Below are 18552 nucleotides of genomic sequence, written 5' to 3' on the forward strand. Positions count from 1 at the left end.
ACAAAATTCTCTGCATGGAGAAACTCCACACTGTAGAACAATGTGACATTTGAACTTAAAGTGAGCCTCCTCAGGGAAAAATGTTCTTTTTTAAAGCAATAATCATTGCACAAATACAAATGATCCTATTTTAATTCCTCCTTTTAATTGTTCCATTCGCATGAGAGAGGAATAATGAACAGCATTAATGAAGTCAATGTGCCTGACAGGATTTGTTTTAATAATTACATTGTCCCATTGATATCGTGGTATCCTCTTTTTCATAGTTGACATTTTTGGAAACACAATTACCCGGTGAAGTAAAGCGTCCCCCCCCCCCTCCAACCATCTTCTTTTTATTGAACTCACTCTTCTATCGCCTCTATCTCGAAAGAGCTGGAAGTGCTCCCTCCGCCTTTTATCTTCTCTTTTCCCCTCCATGTGTACATTCTTACCATTGTTTCATTGATTCATTGTGTCCCTCCTTTTGCTCTCTTTCCACCTTTCAGCATCCCAAATAAGGTAGCCATGGAAACACAGTCGACGTGTATTTGGTGATGAAATGGATTTAGTAAAGGCCGTTCAGTGGAGTACTACCTTACACACACACACACACACACACACACTTATGTGTTCCCATCTCTTCTTTTATCTCCCTCAAGGGTTAGCCTCTGTTGCCATGGATACCAACATGGGGGAGGGGAGGGGGGGAGTCCTTCCAGAAGAAAAGTTTGTTTTGAGAGCGTTTTAGGGAGATTCCTCTACTGCAGGTTTGTCTTTAGAGAAGTACTGCTGCACCGACACGCTGTAGATGGTCTGAGGTCGCCGTTGAAAGCCGGAGGCGTGGCGGCCCGACTGCTGAATGTGAAAAGGTCAATACACAATTCCAGCCAGAGGCAAGTGCCATGAAAGTATTATATTTGGAGAGAAGGGACAGAAAGTGCACAGAAAAGAGGGTTTACGGGGTCTTTCTAGAACCAGGGTTCAGGTGTTCCCTCCGTTTAACGGTGAGGATTTGATTAAAATATCAGAAATGAATTCTGCAGCTCAGGCTAAATGTTTTGGATATTTTATTCGGAGTACAATTAAGCCGTTAAGTATTGTGTTTGTCACTGACATTACAATTCCTTATAGCCTCCAAACTCTAGCAGTGAAATCATTACAGATGAATGATACTGAACTCAATTTAGCAGTTTGAGTTTGAGTCTACAGCCAAAGTGACTCTGTGCGGCTGTACTTTGGCAGAGTGCTGCTCACAATTACAATGAGGCTGATATAAAGCATTTATAATGCTTATATTGTATATCTACGAGGAATATCTGTACAGAATCTCATGGCAATGCGTTCAAACATTGTAATCTTGGCCAAAGTGGTGGATTGACAGACAAAACATCACGATCCCCGGAGGCAAAATATACTAAAAATACAAAACACAAAAACACACGAAAATAAAAAAGACAGCTAAACACAATAGCTGGTGAGGTCTGTTTGTAGCTGCTTCTCATCCAGGCAATTGCAGGATTCATTAATATTCAGAGACACACACACACACACACACACACACGTTTTTAAGCTGCAGACTATTAGTTGCACCAAGGACAATCCACATTACTAAACTGGCGAGGAGTTTGAACAAATTAGCATGACATGCACGCGCGAGGTTATTAACTCTGTCTTCCTTTCCATTTCAGTGTAGAGAGAGAATGGCCCCTTGAAAGGTTCTGTCAGCTCGATGCCTCATTAAACACTTTGCAGCACTTTGAGACAAGTGTCTTTTTCAAAAAGCGACGGTGCTTAAGCACAGATCGAAAGCCCTCCACGGGTGTCACTCTGCTTTGTAACCAAGCGGAAAGAAAACCGCTCTTCATATCTGTCTTTGGGGCAACAGTTTGTGCACTTGTATTGCTTTATTCCTCACTGCTGAGTTCATTGTCGCCACTCGCTGACGTGGGCAGACGGCTTGTTTTTGGTCAGATTGTATGAAATGTGTCAAACGACGCAGATTGTCTGCATACACTGTTTGAATGAAGTGTTTTACGACGCCTTACAGCCCATTATCTTCTCGGCGGGGGGTTCGCTCATTGTGGGTTGTATTCATTCAATCACACAAAACAAGTCGTTGCAGACACACATGTCGGAGATCTGAGTGCACTTTTCTTGTTCTGGTCTATTTTCTCTCATTGTTTCTTCATGGTGTTATTCAACTCTGATTAAGGCCGACTGCACCCCCCCCCCCCCCCCCCCTTCAGCCTTTCCTCTGTAGGTCACATCTGGCAGTGAAATAGCTTATATCTGAGCTTATGGTCTGCTACGTACAGTAATGTTCCCGTTTCAGTCAGTGGAAGGCATCCCTAATCTATGAAATAATTCTCATCTTTACTCTGTTTCCTTTCCTCTCCTTGAACTTGCATGATTGTCCTCCCATCACAATCTTATGATCTCTGCCTGGAAGGGGAGCACGAGGTATTACGCCTGAAATGAAAATACGTCCCTCGATCCACAATTTCTTTTTTATCTCTTCCTCACTTGAGCACCTTCCAGCATTTAGCGACTAACTGGCATATCTGAGAGGCAGGATGGTGGGTTGTCATGGCCTCAATCAGGCACAGAGCCATCCTCTTACACTATCCTCCATTCCCGCTGATGCTCATTGTCTCTTTATAGATACAGCTGGCACCCTGCGTATGTGTGTCATTAAGAACTGGGGGCTTTGCAGAGTTCGCCAGCTGGCCATATCGTATCTATCTGGCCCTGCTTTCGACTGTGTGTTGCCAGCAACATCAACCCACTGCTCTGGAGCTTATAAAATCCACATGAATGTCAATCCATCAGCGTTTACCAGTGGAACTTGTCCCTGTGGTGTTGTTAGCAGTATGGCTCCAGGTAGACCAGGGCTGGATGTTGGTGCTTTCGGGGAAGATGGGAATGATTGGGAATATTAACATATTTATCATCGTGACTAAGGAAGGGGAAGTGTGGGTAGTAATATGATTCTGCTTATTGTGAAGGTTGGAAAATTCAAGTATGTGAGGAAAAGATGAGGAAGGATGTGACCCAAAGAAAAGGAAATAAAAATACATTAATAAGGCATGGAAGAGGAAAAGATGTAAAGATACAATTCAATCATTTCAGACAACTTTAATGCGCATTATAATTCAAGACCAAGTGAAGATTTCCCAACATTTTTCATCCTAAATAAAAACATGTGAATGGAGAGCAGTTGCTGCAGCTCACGGTCATTTATCATTCCGGTGCTGCCGCTCGATGGTAGAGTGAAGGAGTGCACGTCAGTGACTCCCAATGCAGAAATCATGTGTTCGTCTTGTGAAACAAGAGCTATATTTGACATCTTTATCGGTGTTCTTGTACATTTTGCAAGTGTCAATGAAGTATTCATCAAGCTGTTGTTCAAACATTGCTTCATCTGCATTAATCTATTCCTGAATGTAAAGTCCGAACTGGCCCGACTGATCCTGCTGAAACTCTATGTGACAACTCAGCGGCCGTCGGAGGGCAAACGTCCGGCACAAGAACATCTGTTCAGTGTTTTGTCTGTGAGATTAATCTGGTGGATTGCTTGTCACTTTCCCGAGCTTCAAGGTCCTCAGAAGGCCGAGCAGGTGAAATGAAGCATCGCTAAATTTCCTCAAAGTGGAACAGGGACAGAGTGGATTGACATTTTCAAAAGGCCACCGCGGCCATTTCACCAATGAAAGAGGAAAATCAAACGGACGTCACGCTGTAACGGAAACAAGGTATTGCTTGCCCTTTGACTATTGATTGCCGGATGTCGTTAAATTGGTTAAACTGTTACATCAGTCACCTGCGCAGAGTGTGACTCTGTGCTGGCCTTGATGTACAGGAGAGGGCAGCAAAGTCAAGTCAGCTGCTTGTTGAGCTTGTTCATTCGTGTTCATTCTCTTCAGACTATAAATGTCTGTGTTAAACAATGGCAATTCATGGCAATCCGCCACGATAACGAGATATTTCCCTCTGGACCAAAGTGACGCACCACTGGCTAAAGATTGTGTCTTCATTGAAACTAAGGCACCGACTGAGACTTATATCTTTCTACACTTGCTTTGGTTCAACACAATAACACATAATGTGGCCATCTCCAGTAATATACATTACATTACACATTTTGTGTACAGTTGCAAACAAACAATTTTACATGGATGTGTCCAACAAACAGAGATCTGTCAGCCTGGAGGCCGCTGTCCGTTCATGTGAAAAGAGAAGCCAATGTTGATCTTGTAACTTGCCTACTTCCATAACGGCACTTCCTGGTTCATTTCAAGTGGTTTTGAGAGGTTTTGTTGCCTAAACCTCACTGAGTTTCCTGTGAAGGGGGAAGTTACTCTATGCATGAAATTCACACGTGTTGCTGGCTTTCGTAGGAAAAGTACTTTTTCGTAGAAATCAAGTAGGTTATCCTGTACTTGACTTCTACCCAGACTACCATGAAGCACAATTTACGTTATTAAACAAACTTACAATACAATTGCTTCATCATGGAAATGATGCATTCCCACATACAGCACAAGTTCATCTTTCCATACTCTCTGAAACCTCCCAGCTTCTCCTCTTGTGATGTTTCTCCATCCCATCCTCCTTCTCTTCTTCTGTTTCGGGCTGGATGACTTTATTATATCTGCTGTCTACTTCCTCACACCGGTGTTGTGTGTCTGGTTATGTTTCTGTGCAATGCCGTAGGGCACGTGGGCAGCGACGGTGCCCATCTCTGCCGCGCCCTCCACGTGCAACATCTGATCGTCAAAGTAGATGTGAGGCCTGATCTTCTCCAGCATGGGGCCCTTGGGTGCCCCTGCGAGGAACAAGGCCTCGTCGATCTCCAAGCCCCAGGCCCTGAGTGTCTTCAGCGCCCGGATCCCAGAGCTGGCTGCGCTGCGAGCTGTGACCAGGTATGTTCGGATGGGACAGTCCAGGCGCTGGCCTTTGGCGTAAAACTTTTTCTGGAGCTTCCCCAGTGCTTCCAGGAAGCCCTTCAGGGGACCCTGTCCCGGAGGAAGAAGACGATTATGATAAAGCAAAGCTGGAGAGATCGTGCGTTCTCTCAACACCGTCTCACAGAAGCTTGTGAAATAGTTACGAAATGCAATCTCTTGGTTTTCTGTACAGGGACACGAATTGTCCGTTATTATTATAACGATGCACCAACTGACTGACTCCCAATGTGTTCATGTTTCATAATTTATCCATAAAATAACTCATGAAACAGTGAATGAAACAGATTTTATATGGAGAACATCTGCATAATCATTTACAGGTGAGTCGATCTGCACGGAAATGGCAATTTAAGGCTACGATGGAAATTAGGGAAACATTTTTAAATCTTTCCCACAGTGAAATCCAATCTGTACTGATTCTATCTATGATTACTTTGCGTAAATTGATGAAATATATGTATGGTGTCAGCACATTATCTACTCTTAAAGAGAAAACGTCTGAAGAGACCTCCTGTGAGAACTACTCACATGATCCAGTAGCGTGTCCTCGTTGTCCCTCTCATGTTCGAAGAACTTGTCCAGCCCGTGTGCCTTGAAGATGCGCTCCGATTCGTCAGAGAAGAGGACGGCGTCACCATCAAATGCCACCCTCAGCTGGGACTCCGATACCTCGGTCAGATTCTCCGTCATGAACATGGTGGCTGCTGCGATGCCTGAACATAAACACAGAGAGAGATTCACTGAACATGATTTCACTTCACTTAACCTTTGCTTTACTTCACTGTAAATGAAACCAGATCAACACCTTGAATCCTGCAGACAATCACATGCTAGTTTGATAAGAATCAAGTGAACAGAGACATTTCTTGCTCAGGTAAAACCGCTGAAGTGCTTTCTGGCCTTCAGCTCACAGAAAGTCTGAACAAATGGCTTCAAGGCTAATTAAGACCTTTCAAGGAAAATGTCAAGGACGCTTCCTTTGCTTGAATCATTACGTGTGTGTGCGTGTGTGTGTGTGTGTGTGTGTGTGTGTGTGTGTGTGTGTGTGCCCCCACAGAGTCACTTGCATTCGTGACATCAAGCGTGTTAGTCACATGAAGAATGTCTCCTTGAGAGGTATGTGGTCCCGCTGGGTTCGATCAGCACTCAGTCCATTTCCCTTCAGCCCTCTACACACATTACAGTGTGACACAGTCGATACATGATGTTATTTTCTGGTTCTCGTTACTAGAAAATCAAGATTTCGTGAAAAAATATTTTTTTGTCAACAAGTTTAAACAAATCTTGTTTTCCAATTAGTCAGAAACAGGTTCCATCGTTCATTCTGGATTTGCTTTCCTCTATTTGTGTCCACTTGGTCCGCTCTATTTCTGTTTTGCGCTTTCCTTTCAAGTCACGCGAATTTCACATCAACATGTTCTGTTTCCAGCGGCTGGTCAGCGTATTACTGGAACATCTTGTATTTCTTTGGCACAGAGCGGTCCGTGTTTTCAAATATCAAGCCAGAACAATTGGGAAGTGATGACACGCAGGAATCCATCAAGGAAACAGAAAGAGGGGGGAAATCATCACCATGATGGTTTATGGTAATGTCACTGCAGCATCGGAGTAGATGTCACTGTAGTGACTCAGCTCTCTGTTGATAATTCATCAGCTAATTCATGCTGCACAGGAACAACACCTTCACGTGTCACTCGCTACCCGATCCTATCTGAACATCTCTAGTTGACGGGCAACCACCAGAAACCAGGAAGTTCAAATAGTTCAGCAAATAACCCTTCATATAACACCACTTCTGATTTTTAGACTTTGTTTTGTAGTATTGATGAAACAAACAACATATAACGTGTTAATCAGTGAGATTTACAAGTGCTGGCATAATCTGCTCATTGTTCACCTGTGTTTTTGTTAAGATAATCCAACTGGATGCTAACTGGAGGATCATCATATTATACCGACAAATATCAATCTTTGCATCTATTAGCAAGAAAGTGCTTTTGCATATTTCCTAAAATGCTGAATTGTTCTTTTATGTTCTATTTCTGGAGAGGAACAAATAGGAGACTGACTGAGAAATAAGTTGTATAAACAAATTGACATACTTGTATATCATGAATTTAAATAACTCAACATAATCCCATATTCATTTAGCAGGAGAACATATCACTGAGACAGAACGATACATTTTTTAATATCATATGATCAGTGGTGAAGTTCCTTTTTACTCCCAAATTGACTCTTTAAAGTCTGATAAATATTGCTAAAATCAACATGCATAGCGGAGGATCAATAACTATGATTTCCTCATTGTGACATAAAAAATGTTTCAACTCAAAAAAATAAATGTGTTAAGACTAAGAACTGGGATAGTGACTACCTCTCACTAGTGCAGTGTGTTAAAAATGTTACCGCCCAAAATGTTTGCAGTCTAATTATTTTTTAGCTTTGCTCTACTGTAGATCAGCACCTTTTATTATAAAGTGACAGAAACCACATTGAATCAGACTTCCTCCTGTGTGTGTGTGTGTGTGTGTGTGTGTGTGTGTGTGTGTGCGTGTGTGTGTGTGTGTGTGTGTGTGTGTGTGTGTGTGTGTGTGGGCTCACCCTCAGCCAGCGCCTCCCTGACTTTGTCGGCGTCAGCAGACAGGTAGAGGTTGGTGTGCCAGGCCTTCAGGTAGCCAATAGGACTGCTCCCCCCCGTCATACAAAACCTCTCAATAAACAAGTCTGCAGACAAGAGCAACAAACAGCAACAAGGTTTCAAGTGTCAGTCCATCAAAGCCAACATCCAGTTTACATTGGCAGCACTACAGAACGAATAAAATATCGATGCATCTATTTATTTGCATTTTTTTATAAACCATCAGATACAGAAACAAAGTGACGGAAACAAAAACAGAAACATCCTCGTCTCTGTTGTGAGCTGTAGCTTTTAATGGGTCACAATCTTAGGAGTCACAGGGGGTGAAGTGAGGGGCAGATGGGGGTGAGAGGACAAACTTACAGGCACTTAAAATGTGGAGAGGGTCCAAACAGGGGGCCGGCTAGAAGGGGGGACGAGTGGACCGAGGATGACTGGCGGTAGTGTCTGCTCGCATGTTGGCTGAGGCAGTCTCTGAATTCGCTGCTGAGGACGGATCCAAACAGAGACGGTGTGTGGAGAACGACAGCAGACTGACATTAGGTAATTAGATCCGTGATCGCAGAGCGGTTCAGGTAGCATGAGCTGATATTTCGGAGAAAGGGCACGGGAGTAAAGTAACAACACTGATGTTGGGATGGTCGATGTGATAGAACGAGTTTGAGAAGAGTTGAAGGTTGTATAGATGCTTATGATAGATGAGATATAGTCAAAGAGAAGGTTAGCGTCGGTGGGAGATTGATGTGCTGCTTATGAAAAGAGAGACGGCAAGGCTGAGGCTTTTTATCTGCACTCGGCAAGAAACCTGTCTTATTCCACATTAAAAGCTCTCCGGCTATTTAGTCGTGCTCGTCCATAAAGACGAGGGACTTGTTGGAGACATATTTCATACAATAATGGTCAGAATTGGTGCAGGCACATTGAGACAAAGAGGTGTAGAGGCGTGTGGGCAGAGGTCTTAATGAGAATGCTAATGTTGACAACAGCAAAGGATGTTCTGTTGGTATCAATAAACACTGTCGGCCCAAATAAAATGTTGAGGTCAGGTCGGAAACTGGAGGGAAATGGTCTTTTTATGATGAATCACGAGTATTCATCTTGTCATATTCCTCTCCTCTTGTGTCTTGCTTTGTTTTACTTCCTGTCTTTGTGATTGTCTGCCCTGATTTGTTGCACCTGTGTCTCATCAACCTGCTCCCCTTGTGTACAGTTGGTCTGTGTGGTTTCCCTCTGCAGCGTCGGCGTTTGTTGCTTGTGTTCCTCGTGTCGTACCGGTGAGTCCTCACTGTGTTTTCTTTGTATTGCTGCAGCCTCCACCCTCACTCTTTGCTTCTCTTTTGATTTTTGCTACCAGCTCATTGTTATTCACGCTCGCCTTTTGCTCATTCAACCGGCTTGCCTGGTGTCTTTTTTTTAAGAAATAGACATTATGTTGAAGTGACTGAGCTTTTCTATTTGTGGCTTTGCACACTAGGTGTCTGGTTCCTTTTTCTAACTTTGAGAACGCAGACACAGCAAAGTGCAGTTCACTAAAAGCTCTAATATTTAACGTTTTTAGCTATTTTGCCTTCATCAGAGTGGTAGTTTCCCCTTTTGCCATTTCATTTAATCACTGAGACTAAAATCGTCGTACCATTAGCCATCGACTCTGTCGAGACAAATGCCCAAAACTCTGCTATCCTGATGGATTTCATGTTCTTGATGTCAAACTCTATCGGCAGAGATGCAACGTTATGTAGTGCAGTTTTAAAAGAACTAAGACTTGTGGATACAAAGACAAGCGGCTACAATATGACTCATAAACGGGCTGAAGGCAGATGCAGATGGAGACTAAAAAAAACGACAGAAACAGAGTTCAAAGAAGCAACTGTCCTCTACAGATTTTTTTGAATGGTTTATTTAGCTTTGTAGTCCGGCCATGGTGAGTTTGGCCCCCACATTTCACTGCACCACATCATTTCAAACCTCCCAAGCGTCCCCCTGCCTTTAAGACGGGCGCGGGAGCGTGGGAGTCCCTCAATGGAAAAAAATCCATTGATGTCTTTGTATCTTTTTTTCTTTCCCTTTGCAAAACTTTGTCTTGACATCATCTATCTTTGTATGATTTATTTGCTTGTTCAGTAGATCTGAAACATGGTAATAGGAAAGCAGGAAATCGGCAGGACTGCAGAGACGCCGCTGTCACGTCAGAGAATGAGCAGCTTCCTTGTGCAGTTTAACGCTTTACAATCATAGCAGTTAGCTGCATGTCCACGTGGGATGTTATGCATGTAGTAGCCATGTATGAGGTGATGTTGTGACTCCAATTTTAGATTTCCATTGGGAACGATCATGTCACCTCGTGACATCTCAATTTGAGCACCTGCCAGTTGTCTTGGCCCTTGGGTCCTCCAATGTTGTATACATGCAAATCAGATGAATAAAATAACTTATCACCGTCACAAGAGAATGTTCCCACCTGCTTCAAGACAGTCACCATTGCCCCTTTATCTAAAAAGTCTGTTGTGTCAGTCTACATGACTACGACCATGTGTGTGTGTGAAGTGATTTGAGAAACTGTTTCTCCTGCACATCAACAACAACATCCCAGCCAGCCTGGACCCTCAGCAGTTTGCATACTGAGCCAACAGATACAGAGAGGATGTCGTTTCCACTTCTCTCCACTCAGCTTTTATACATCTTGGAAATAACAGCGACATCAGAATGTTGTTTGTTGATTTGAGCTTAGCATTGGTTTGTGCACAGCTCAGGACAGGAGGGCTCTACAGCCAGTGATTAAAACCACCCAGAACATTACAGTTATATACCGAGCATCAGGGATATTGGTGACAAGAGGTGCCTGCGCAGAGGCCAGTCTGTGCTCTTGCTGCAGGTGACAGTGAGAACACCAGCTTTTTTAAGACTGCATGCAGCTGGCAGCTTGCTTCTCTCCGGCTGACCCGGCATTCTGCTGCTGCTGCAGCTTCGCTTCTCTCCTGTTTAGTTTTGTTGCATTAATTCATTTTGCACCTTTACAACACCCGCACACACCCTCCGCTCATTAATCACACGCACTACTGACACCACTGATTTCCTTACTCATACGCTTAACATTTTAATTTGGTTTAATTTGTGGAATTGAAGCAGGTTTTGTTCAATGGTCGTATGGTGAATCTCCCTTGTTTGTTGTGGCCTGCGCCCACTTATGCTCGTCATTCACAGCCATGGCGTAACTATAGAGTTGTCCCCAGTCATCGAAATGCAATGAGTAACTTTATACCTCATCCTGCAACTGTTAAACATATCAAGCAGGTGATGAGAGATACATTTCTATTTGAATGTTTGTCTGACGTGCCCCCATTCAGTTTCAAAGGTGAAAAGCGAAGGAGCATGTGCACGTTTCTTTCTTAATCATTTTTATGACTCTGTCACATGTCGAGACACTTTGCTAGTTGACACAGCATGTTCAACAAACTCTTATCCCTGAGACATCAGAGAGGCCATGTTTTCCTGTCGCGGCGTAGGAAAGGTCAGAGGTCAGATTGGTAAGGCCCCTCACGCAGAGAGCCACCGGCGAGATCTAACATGGAAGCATCTGGGAGGCAGCGTGCAGCTTTGGTGGCTCCATTGTGGCCTGTTTTTGTTTTGGGCTTCTTGGATTAGTTTTACAATCCCGAAGGACATAAAACTCACCCCGGCCTGAACAGGAAGTGGTCTGTGAGGAAGATGGGTCTGAGGGTCTGACATTTCCCTGGGAAGGACCCTTTCAGTCAGCTGTTCACACACTTTGTTTTTTTTGTATCAGCTCCAGTATCCTGTCTAATTATGTCAATGTCTTAACATCTCAAGGCCTTCAGACACAGGAGGCGTTTTTTCATGAGATTAAGATCTTTCACAATAAAAGCACCAGACTAAAACACTGCGTAGCTGTTTACCAGCGGGAACTCAAGTTCACTCAACGCATTTCACAAAACAGAAACTCAAAAATGGCTCACAGTACTTTAGGCCGTACAGCAGTTTACCTCAGACAGACTGAGAAATATTTTCAATCTCTTATTGAAAAAGTGCTGCAATTGTTGCATTTCCGTGTCGTTATTTATTCACAGTGTGTAAATGCCTTTATAGTTGTGATCTCTTCAATCTTTCTCTCACGTATTGTTCCATTTGCATTCAACATCCATGTGCAGTTTCATGGGGAGTGAGACGCTGATCTGATATCTTACTAACCTATTAATGGGCTGTTCCCACTGTTCTGCCTGCCGCATCGTATCATTCGACAGTGAGCCACATCTTTATGATTGTCTCTGATCTGAACTTACTGTGATGGTTGATGGTGTTGATGAGCCGGATTCCTACGTGGGCGTGGTTATACGTCACCAGAACGATGTCAAACAGCTCTTCACTTTGTGGGTACAGTTCCCGCAGACGAACGTTCACCGTCTCCAGAGCCTGTCAGGATACAGCAACAGTCGGCTAACATTTCAATACTCAGTCAGATGAATCTCTGTACTGCACGTGTTATGTCCGTGAGCGCATGTCTGTGTGACTTTAACCTTGACGAAAGGGAAGGCGGGTCCAGGGGCGAAGGGTTCGTTCTCGTGTTCGATTTGGTATCTCAGATACTCCTCGACGCCTTTCTGCTCGAACACCTTCTGCTCCCGCTCGGTCCGAAACAAGACCCGAGAAGAGACCGCAACGGTCACTGCGTTCTCGGGCTTTGGCTGAAGAAAAATTTGAACAAGATAGATAATGGTATCGGATAAAGAAGAACAGAAAAAAGGGAGGATGAGCGAGCATTGATGACCGGAAAACACACATTGGGAAGAGAGTTGAAAGGTGTCAGACGCCTGTCGGGCAAAATTGATGATACATTTCACTTACTGTCAGGCCTGTTATCTGATTTAGATCGACGTCATGATTAATCCTGTGTGTGTGTGTGTGTGTGTTAGCAGGTAACTTGTCAGCAGGCAGCGGTGTTGTGATGGAATAAGGCTAAATAAAGGGACAGTGAACAATTCCCCCTGTCCAGCCTGTGGCCTATTTACCAGCACGCAGCCATCGGGGCATGCACAAACATGCATGTGTTTTATTACACACATTTCTGCCCCAATGCACAAACACACACGCACACACACACGCACACACACACACACACACACACACAACCTGGAAACAAAGCCGGACATCGTCCCTCCTCTTCATGGACACCAGGACGGCACTGAGAAGAAGCCGAGCCAAGGTCCGTGTCGGAGTCGGTGTTGGACGACGGGCCCCCAGATTGCCACTGGTTATTTCGCACACTGGCTGTAACCCTCGAATGAGAGCAGTGCGTGCATTACACAAAGGTTTGGAGAATTTTTTTTAAATGTCTTTATTTTCAGTGTAATATGTCAACTAATATTTAAAAAACCAGGAGCACGAGAACACAGATCAAAGAGTCTTCTCTCTCTGTGGCTGAAGTGATATGAACACAGCTCTCTGGTGCATTCGCTCAGTCCGGCCTGTAACCATCCAGTACAACATGAATCAACATGACGGCACACGTGACGATGCATGGGCTCAGGTTGTTGGTTAGTAGAGCGGGTGTGTCCGTGATCATGCAGGCACATTGACATCCATCACAGAGGCGGTGAACAGAAGGTGAACCAGCGGTGGTGACAGTCGTTGGGTAACCTCGCGATGAAGGGACATACTTACAAAAAACACGCCTCCCTCCACCTTCCGGGTTCGTCTCCCTGTCACCTTAGCAGAATGACAGTTTGTTTTTATTTATTCAGAGAACACTTGTCTACAACTAAGCTTCATTGACAATCCCTCCAAAAAGCACAGAGAAACTTAAATAGCATTCTAACATTTAGAATTTAGCACCTTTAGGTCTCTTTAAGAGTACTGCTCACACAGTATAGATGTACGAGACCTTTGGTGCAGCTTATCCGTTAGAGTCGGTTGACTCTATGAATAACGTGTCACACAGTCCGGCTGTGATCCCAGAGGCCAGTTCTTTGCTGTGATTTGATACTGGTAGTGTTAGCAGCCTGCCCTCTCAGTTAGCCTCTTACCAACTGGGAAAGCATCGACCACAAGGCTCCTCTGCAAGGGGAACCCACAGCTTCCATAATCATCTCCTACTTATTGATTAGGCAAGTAGATGTACTTAAACCCGCTGGGAATGAAGATGGGCCTTGTTAGTATATGTTATGTTGGACCAGGGATTACAGCAACATAAAGCACAAAATAAGGAAATTGTCGTTGAACCTTCCCCTTCTTCTCGTCCCCACCCTGGATGTTAATCCTGTCAGAGCTCTGCCAGATCAGCAGGTCTGGTGCTTGTGCATAACCCAGATCCATGAGTCATCTGTCTAAGCATTGTACATCCCTGCCATCCATCTGAGATTATAAAAGAGGAAAGTGTTCTCTTACGTGTCAGATAACAGACTGAAACATAAGAGAGGGGAACATAAACAGGTTAAAGTGTGAGCAGAGAGTGACGGGGGGAGGGGGCTGATATTTATAGATATGTAAAAGGCCAGTGATGATGCAGTCTATTCAGGCCTTGGCAGATATGGGAACACAGGACGGTGACTGTGACTCTGCCAGTAACAGCAATGCCAATTCATTTTTCTTGTAGGGAAAAGAATCAACCTGAACAGAGCGATTTTGATAAGATTCAATATAAGTACTTAATTAGTGCCTGAATTGATCCTCATATTTCTGAAGAAAGCCTTTTCAAATGTTCATAATGGTACTTGTGATACCATGAAGGAAGATAGAACTGTTGTCACGACAAATTAAAGCTCAATAACAATAAAGTTAAAGCTTCTCTATTACGATCAGCGCATTCATATAGCAGCGGATATTGTGTCTGTGAAGATAGAGTGGAGTAATGTTGACCTGAGAACGAAGTCCTTCTCCCTCTTTGTTTGTTGTAATACGAGCGTCTCTGTGCTTTGTTGATGTAGCCACGTCGGCCAATGCGCGATATTTGGAGCATGACAGTGCATGTGAGCGTGCACCATTGGCCGGCTCATGGCCACCAATCTGCACTGCGCTGTTGCAGCTGATAAGCTCTGTCAGCCCTGCTGACGTTGTTAGCACTGCTAGCTGCGAGCCGCCGGCTCTATGGGCCAATGTAGAAGATCGGCAGAAGATCTGGGTCATGTTAGACATGGAAGTCAAACTTTGTTTTAGCTTCATGCGCCACAGAGCAACGTCATACCAACGAATGTGGCCCCGCCTCCAGCGCTGTATCCCGTTCTCTTAATAAATCCATGATACAAACACCGTACATGTTTGCGCTTGTGTGTTTGTTTTTTGAAAAGAAAGAAAAAGCAGTATTCTTTCTTTCCACTCATTCTATTAATTACTCTGTTGTTGACCTACAGAGTCATTTCCCATTCTTGGGCCTCACTTAATGTAGGCTAGACAAGAGGTGGCTAATTGAATTAAATATGAAAAGATAAATGCCAAAATTACTGTAAAACAGTCATTTTGAGGCAAATAATAAGCCAACATGTGTTTAATTAGTGTCCATCAGGCTACAACTAAACACATGTGCAGTCTATAGAAAAAACTGGGGATTTAATGTAAAAATACCTCAACAAATTACTTTTTGGACATATGTAGCATCTAGCAAGAGATAAATGTTCACGCAGATCAAAAGCTTGGAAAGTCGTTTTTTTTTATTTATCTTCAAAGATACAGTATGCATCATCCTAAAAAACACCAGGCTTAATTTCACGTCTCAGAAGTCGCTCAGAAGTAAATCTGCCGGAAACCTCTGGACCTACTGGTGGGTTAAAAACTCAATTTATCTATACGGAAAGTAGTGAAATTGTTCACATTATAAATTGACAGTAAGCTAAATTAGATTTAAAGTCACTTCCACTGAAAAACATCTGACAGCAAAAAACGTACGCTCCAGTCCTATAGAACATGATTTACATGCAAAATATTGAATTTATATATTTTTATGAATCCGCTATGAGTTTAGTGTCATACTCATCTTTTCAAATGCAGACTGAATTCATTACTTTGATGACGAATACTGTAATTAATTAGAAAAGTAACAGAAGTGAGCCTTCAGATTGAAGTCCAGTGTTACAGATGAGTAATGAGGATAACAAAATGTAGGTTAGCTCGTTAGCTCGTTAGCTGAGCCTCTAAAATCATGAATGTCATGTTCATTCATGCGCTCTGAAGAAAGTAAATGACCACTCTCAAAAACAAAACTGCATTTCTGTGGCTCCTCTGCTCATTCATCTCTTTTTTTCCACACTGTACGTGTCTGCCATTCCATTCATCATTTAGAAGAGATGTTTGACACAAACCCCTCTGACCTCAAAGAACTCAAGACACTCAGCTTACAGTATCTGACCGGCCGAACCCCATTCATGAGCTACACTTCAAGCTGCGACCTAAACACCTGACTTTAAAAAGACTTGCTGGAAAGCAGTAAAAGGATAGACGAGTGGAGGACAGAAGTATCTTGGAAAGGAATTTGTTGTCCTGTAAAGAGAGCTGGACATTCTCGCTTTGGAATGAAATAAATCCAGATTGTTAACAAACACAGACAGAGGTGCATGTGGTCAGTGAGACTTACTGGTTTGGTCATGGTGGTGAGGCCCAAGTGGTCCTGAGCAAACTCTTCTTTCTCCTCCCATGATCCTCTGCTGTCCCCGTTGGACGAAGGGGACACTTTGAGCTCCTTGACCTGTCCGCTCATCACCTGCACAGGGTCCAGACTCATCGTCACCATAGAGAATCACCCTCTCTCTGGTCCCAAGGGCGCCCCTCCACCCTCTCCCGACTCCTCGGCCTTTGATGAAGACACGATCTTCTCCTCCTGCAAAGTCAACAAGCTCAACAAGCAAAATGTCCCGCTGCAGTCCGTGGCATTTATCGAGATACTCCCATTGATGACGGCCTCACGACAGTGGTTTGCTGAAGTGTGAAGAGCAGAAGCTTCTTCTATACTCTTCACTTGTCTGGATCCTTTTATTTTCTTCCCTGAAGAGGACTATTGCTCACTGCGTCCAATTCCAGAGGACAAGCAAGATGTTTGCTGCTCCACCGCCACTCATTCATAAGCACTCTAACACTCTGTCCTATGTGGAAGTGTGATGCAGGCTGCATCTGCTGCTCTCTCTGAATGTCTCTCTCTCTCTCCCCCCCCCCCCTCTCTGTCCCACTCTCTCTGCTCCCTGGCTTCGCTGGTTGCCCTCCCGTCCTCCCACTGGCCAATCACAGCCCTGCTTCCTTATTCAGCATGGCTCCGCCCCACACATCCCCTCGCTGTCTCTTGTTGATGGTGCAATTTGCCCAAGAGGCTCATGGGACACAAGTACACAGCAAAAAATAGCTTTCGTGATGAGGCAGTTCATCTGGAGGGTAATCATAATTGTTTTTGGGGTTTTTTTTGTAAATAAGTGAGATGATTATGAAAGAAGAGGAAATCAGGCGATGCTTTCTGTTTTTGTTTGTTTTTTAACCTGACATCGGCAGAATTTTTAAGTGATTTTAATTGACAGACCTTTTGTTCTTATACTCACTCGTATCTGAACGGTGGAGTATACATTTTCACATGAGGATTTTAGTCATTTATAGTGGTTTGAATTGGAAGGAAATGAGTGAAAGGCAGAGGAAAGTCAGAACTCGTGTCAGCTGGTAAAGACAGTAGGTTGAGAGAATGAGGGTGAGTACGGGAGGGTTGATCGGGGAGTGGAGAGTTAAACCAGCCTAAAGGTAGAAGATAATGGATGTAACCTTTATCTAAAACAAAGGCTGTACACCGAGTTCAACACAGGGCCATTAGTGTGCTCACTCATGCTGAACACAGCACAGCGCTCACAACAGTCAGACGTCTTTCTGCTTCGTGGATATACGTTTTATACAAATGTAGCATTCAAAGCTCATTGATCTTTAAACCACAAGTTAGTTTCAGAAACTCGTTTTGTGAGAACAGATGCTCATGTCAGGAAGGTGTTGGGGCTTCACCGTGCGGCTGAAACCAAGGAAGAGGCCTGCGTTGCATTTCAAAAGCCTAAAGAGGTTTAACCGCGCCAACCCCCATCAGCCGTCAAATTCTCACCTGTGTGAGATTTGGGTCAAACCAAACACTGGTGTCTCATTGGACGAGGGCCACAGGAAGTCCCCGTCACACGGCCGTGATGTCACCAAGGCTATATAAATCACTGCTCACCGTGACTCTGGCCGTTCATGTGACTCAGGTTGCTGAAAGGTGTAGCGACGTTGATGCTTTAAAAAAATATCCTAGGTTATAGTCTTTACTTAGGTTATAGGTTATCCTAGGTTATAGTCTTTACTTAGGTTATAGGTTATCCTAGGTTATAGTCTTTACTCAGGTTATAGGTTATCCTAGGTTATAGTCTTTACTTAGGTTATAGGTTATCCTAGGTTATAGTCTTTACTCAGGTTATAGGTTATCCTAGGTTATAGTCTTTACTCAGGTTATAGGTTATCCTAGGTTATAGTCTTTACTTAGGTTATAGGTTATCCTAGGTTATAGTCTTTACTTAGGTTATAGGTTATCCTAGGTTATAGTCTTTACTTAGGTTATAGGTTATCCTAGGTTATAGTCTTTACTTAGGTTATAGGTTATCCTGGGTTATAGTCTTTACTTAGGTTATAGGTTATCCTAGGTTATAGTCTTTACTCAGGTTATAGGTTATCCTAGGTTATAGTCTTTACTTCGCTGGATGAATTCAAGTCGACATTTGCCAGTTGTAGACGGGAGAAAGTCCCATAACTTAACTTTCCCCCAAAAATGTATTCCCACTGTCATACGGAAGATTTGTTTGCCGCGTAGCTCGCCAAACCAGTGGCGCTCCGGTCCCCGAATACAGATAGAAACACGTTAACCCTCACGAAGCAATCTCCAGTAAGAGGCTGTTGTCTGGGCAGAGATGGGTCGTAGTGTGTTTGTAGCCTTGTTTGGTTTTGTTAAGCTTTAACTGTACTTTTACA

General features: G+C 43.7%; 1 protein-coding gene across 1 annotated transcript; it reads right to left on the minus strand.

Moving 5' to 3' along the window:
* Window positions 1-3105: 3105 nt before the first annotated feature.
* nt5c1aa (5'-nucleotidase, cytosolic IAa) lies at window positions 3106-16682 on the minus strand. The gene is made up of 7 exons (XM_079288651.1): window positions 16169-16682; window positions 13267-13311; window positions 12123-12290; window positions 11889-12018; window positions 7554-7676; window positions 5478-5662; window positions 3106-4997 (listed from the first exon to the last, which is right to left on the minus strand). The coding sequence occupies exons 1-7, from the start codon at window positions 16322-16324 to the stop codon at window positions 4641-4643; spliced, it is 1164 nt and encodes a 387-aa protein (XP_079144777.1). The 5' UTR covers window positions 16325-16682; the 3' UTR covers window positions 3106-4640.
* Window positions 16683-18552: the final 1870 nt, after the last annotated feature.

This window comes from Melanostigma gelatinosum, assembly GCF_949748355.1.
Source record: "Melanostigma gelatinosum genome assembly, chromosome: 17".
Taxonomy (NCBI): Eukaryota; Metazoa; Chordata; class Actinopteri; order Perciformes; family Zoarcidae; genus Melanostigma; species Melanostigma gelatinosum.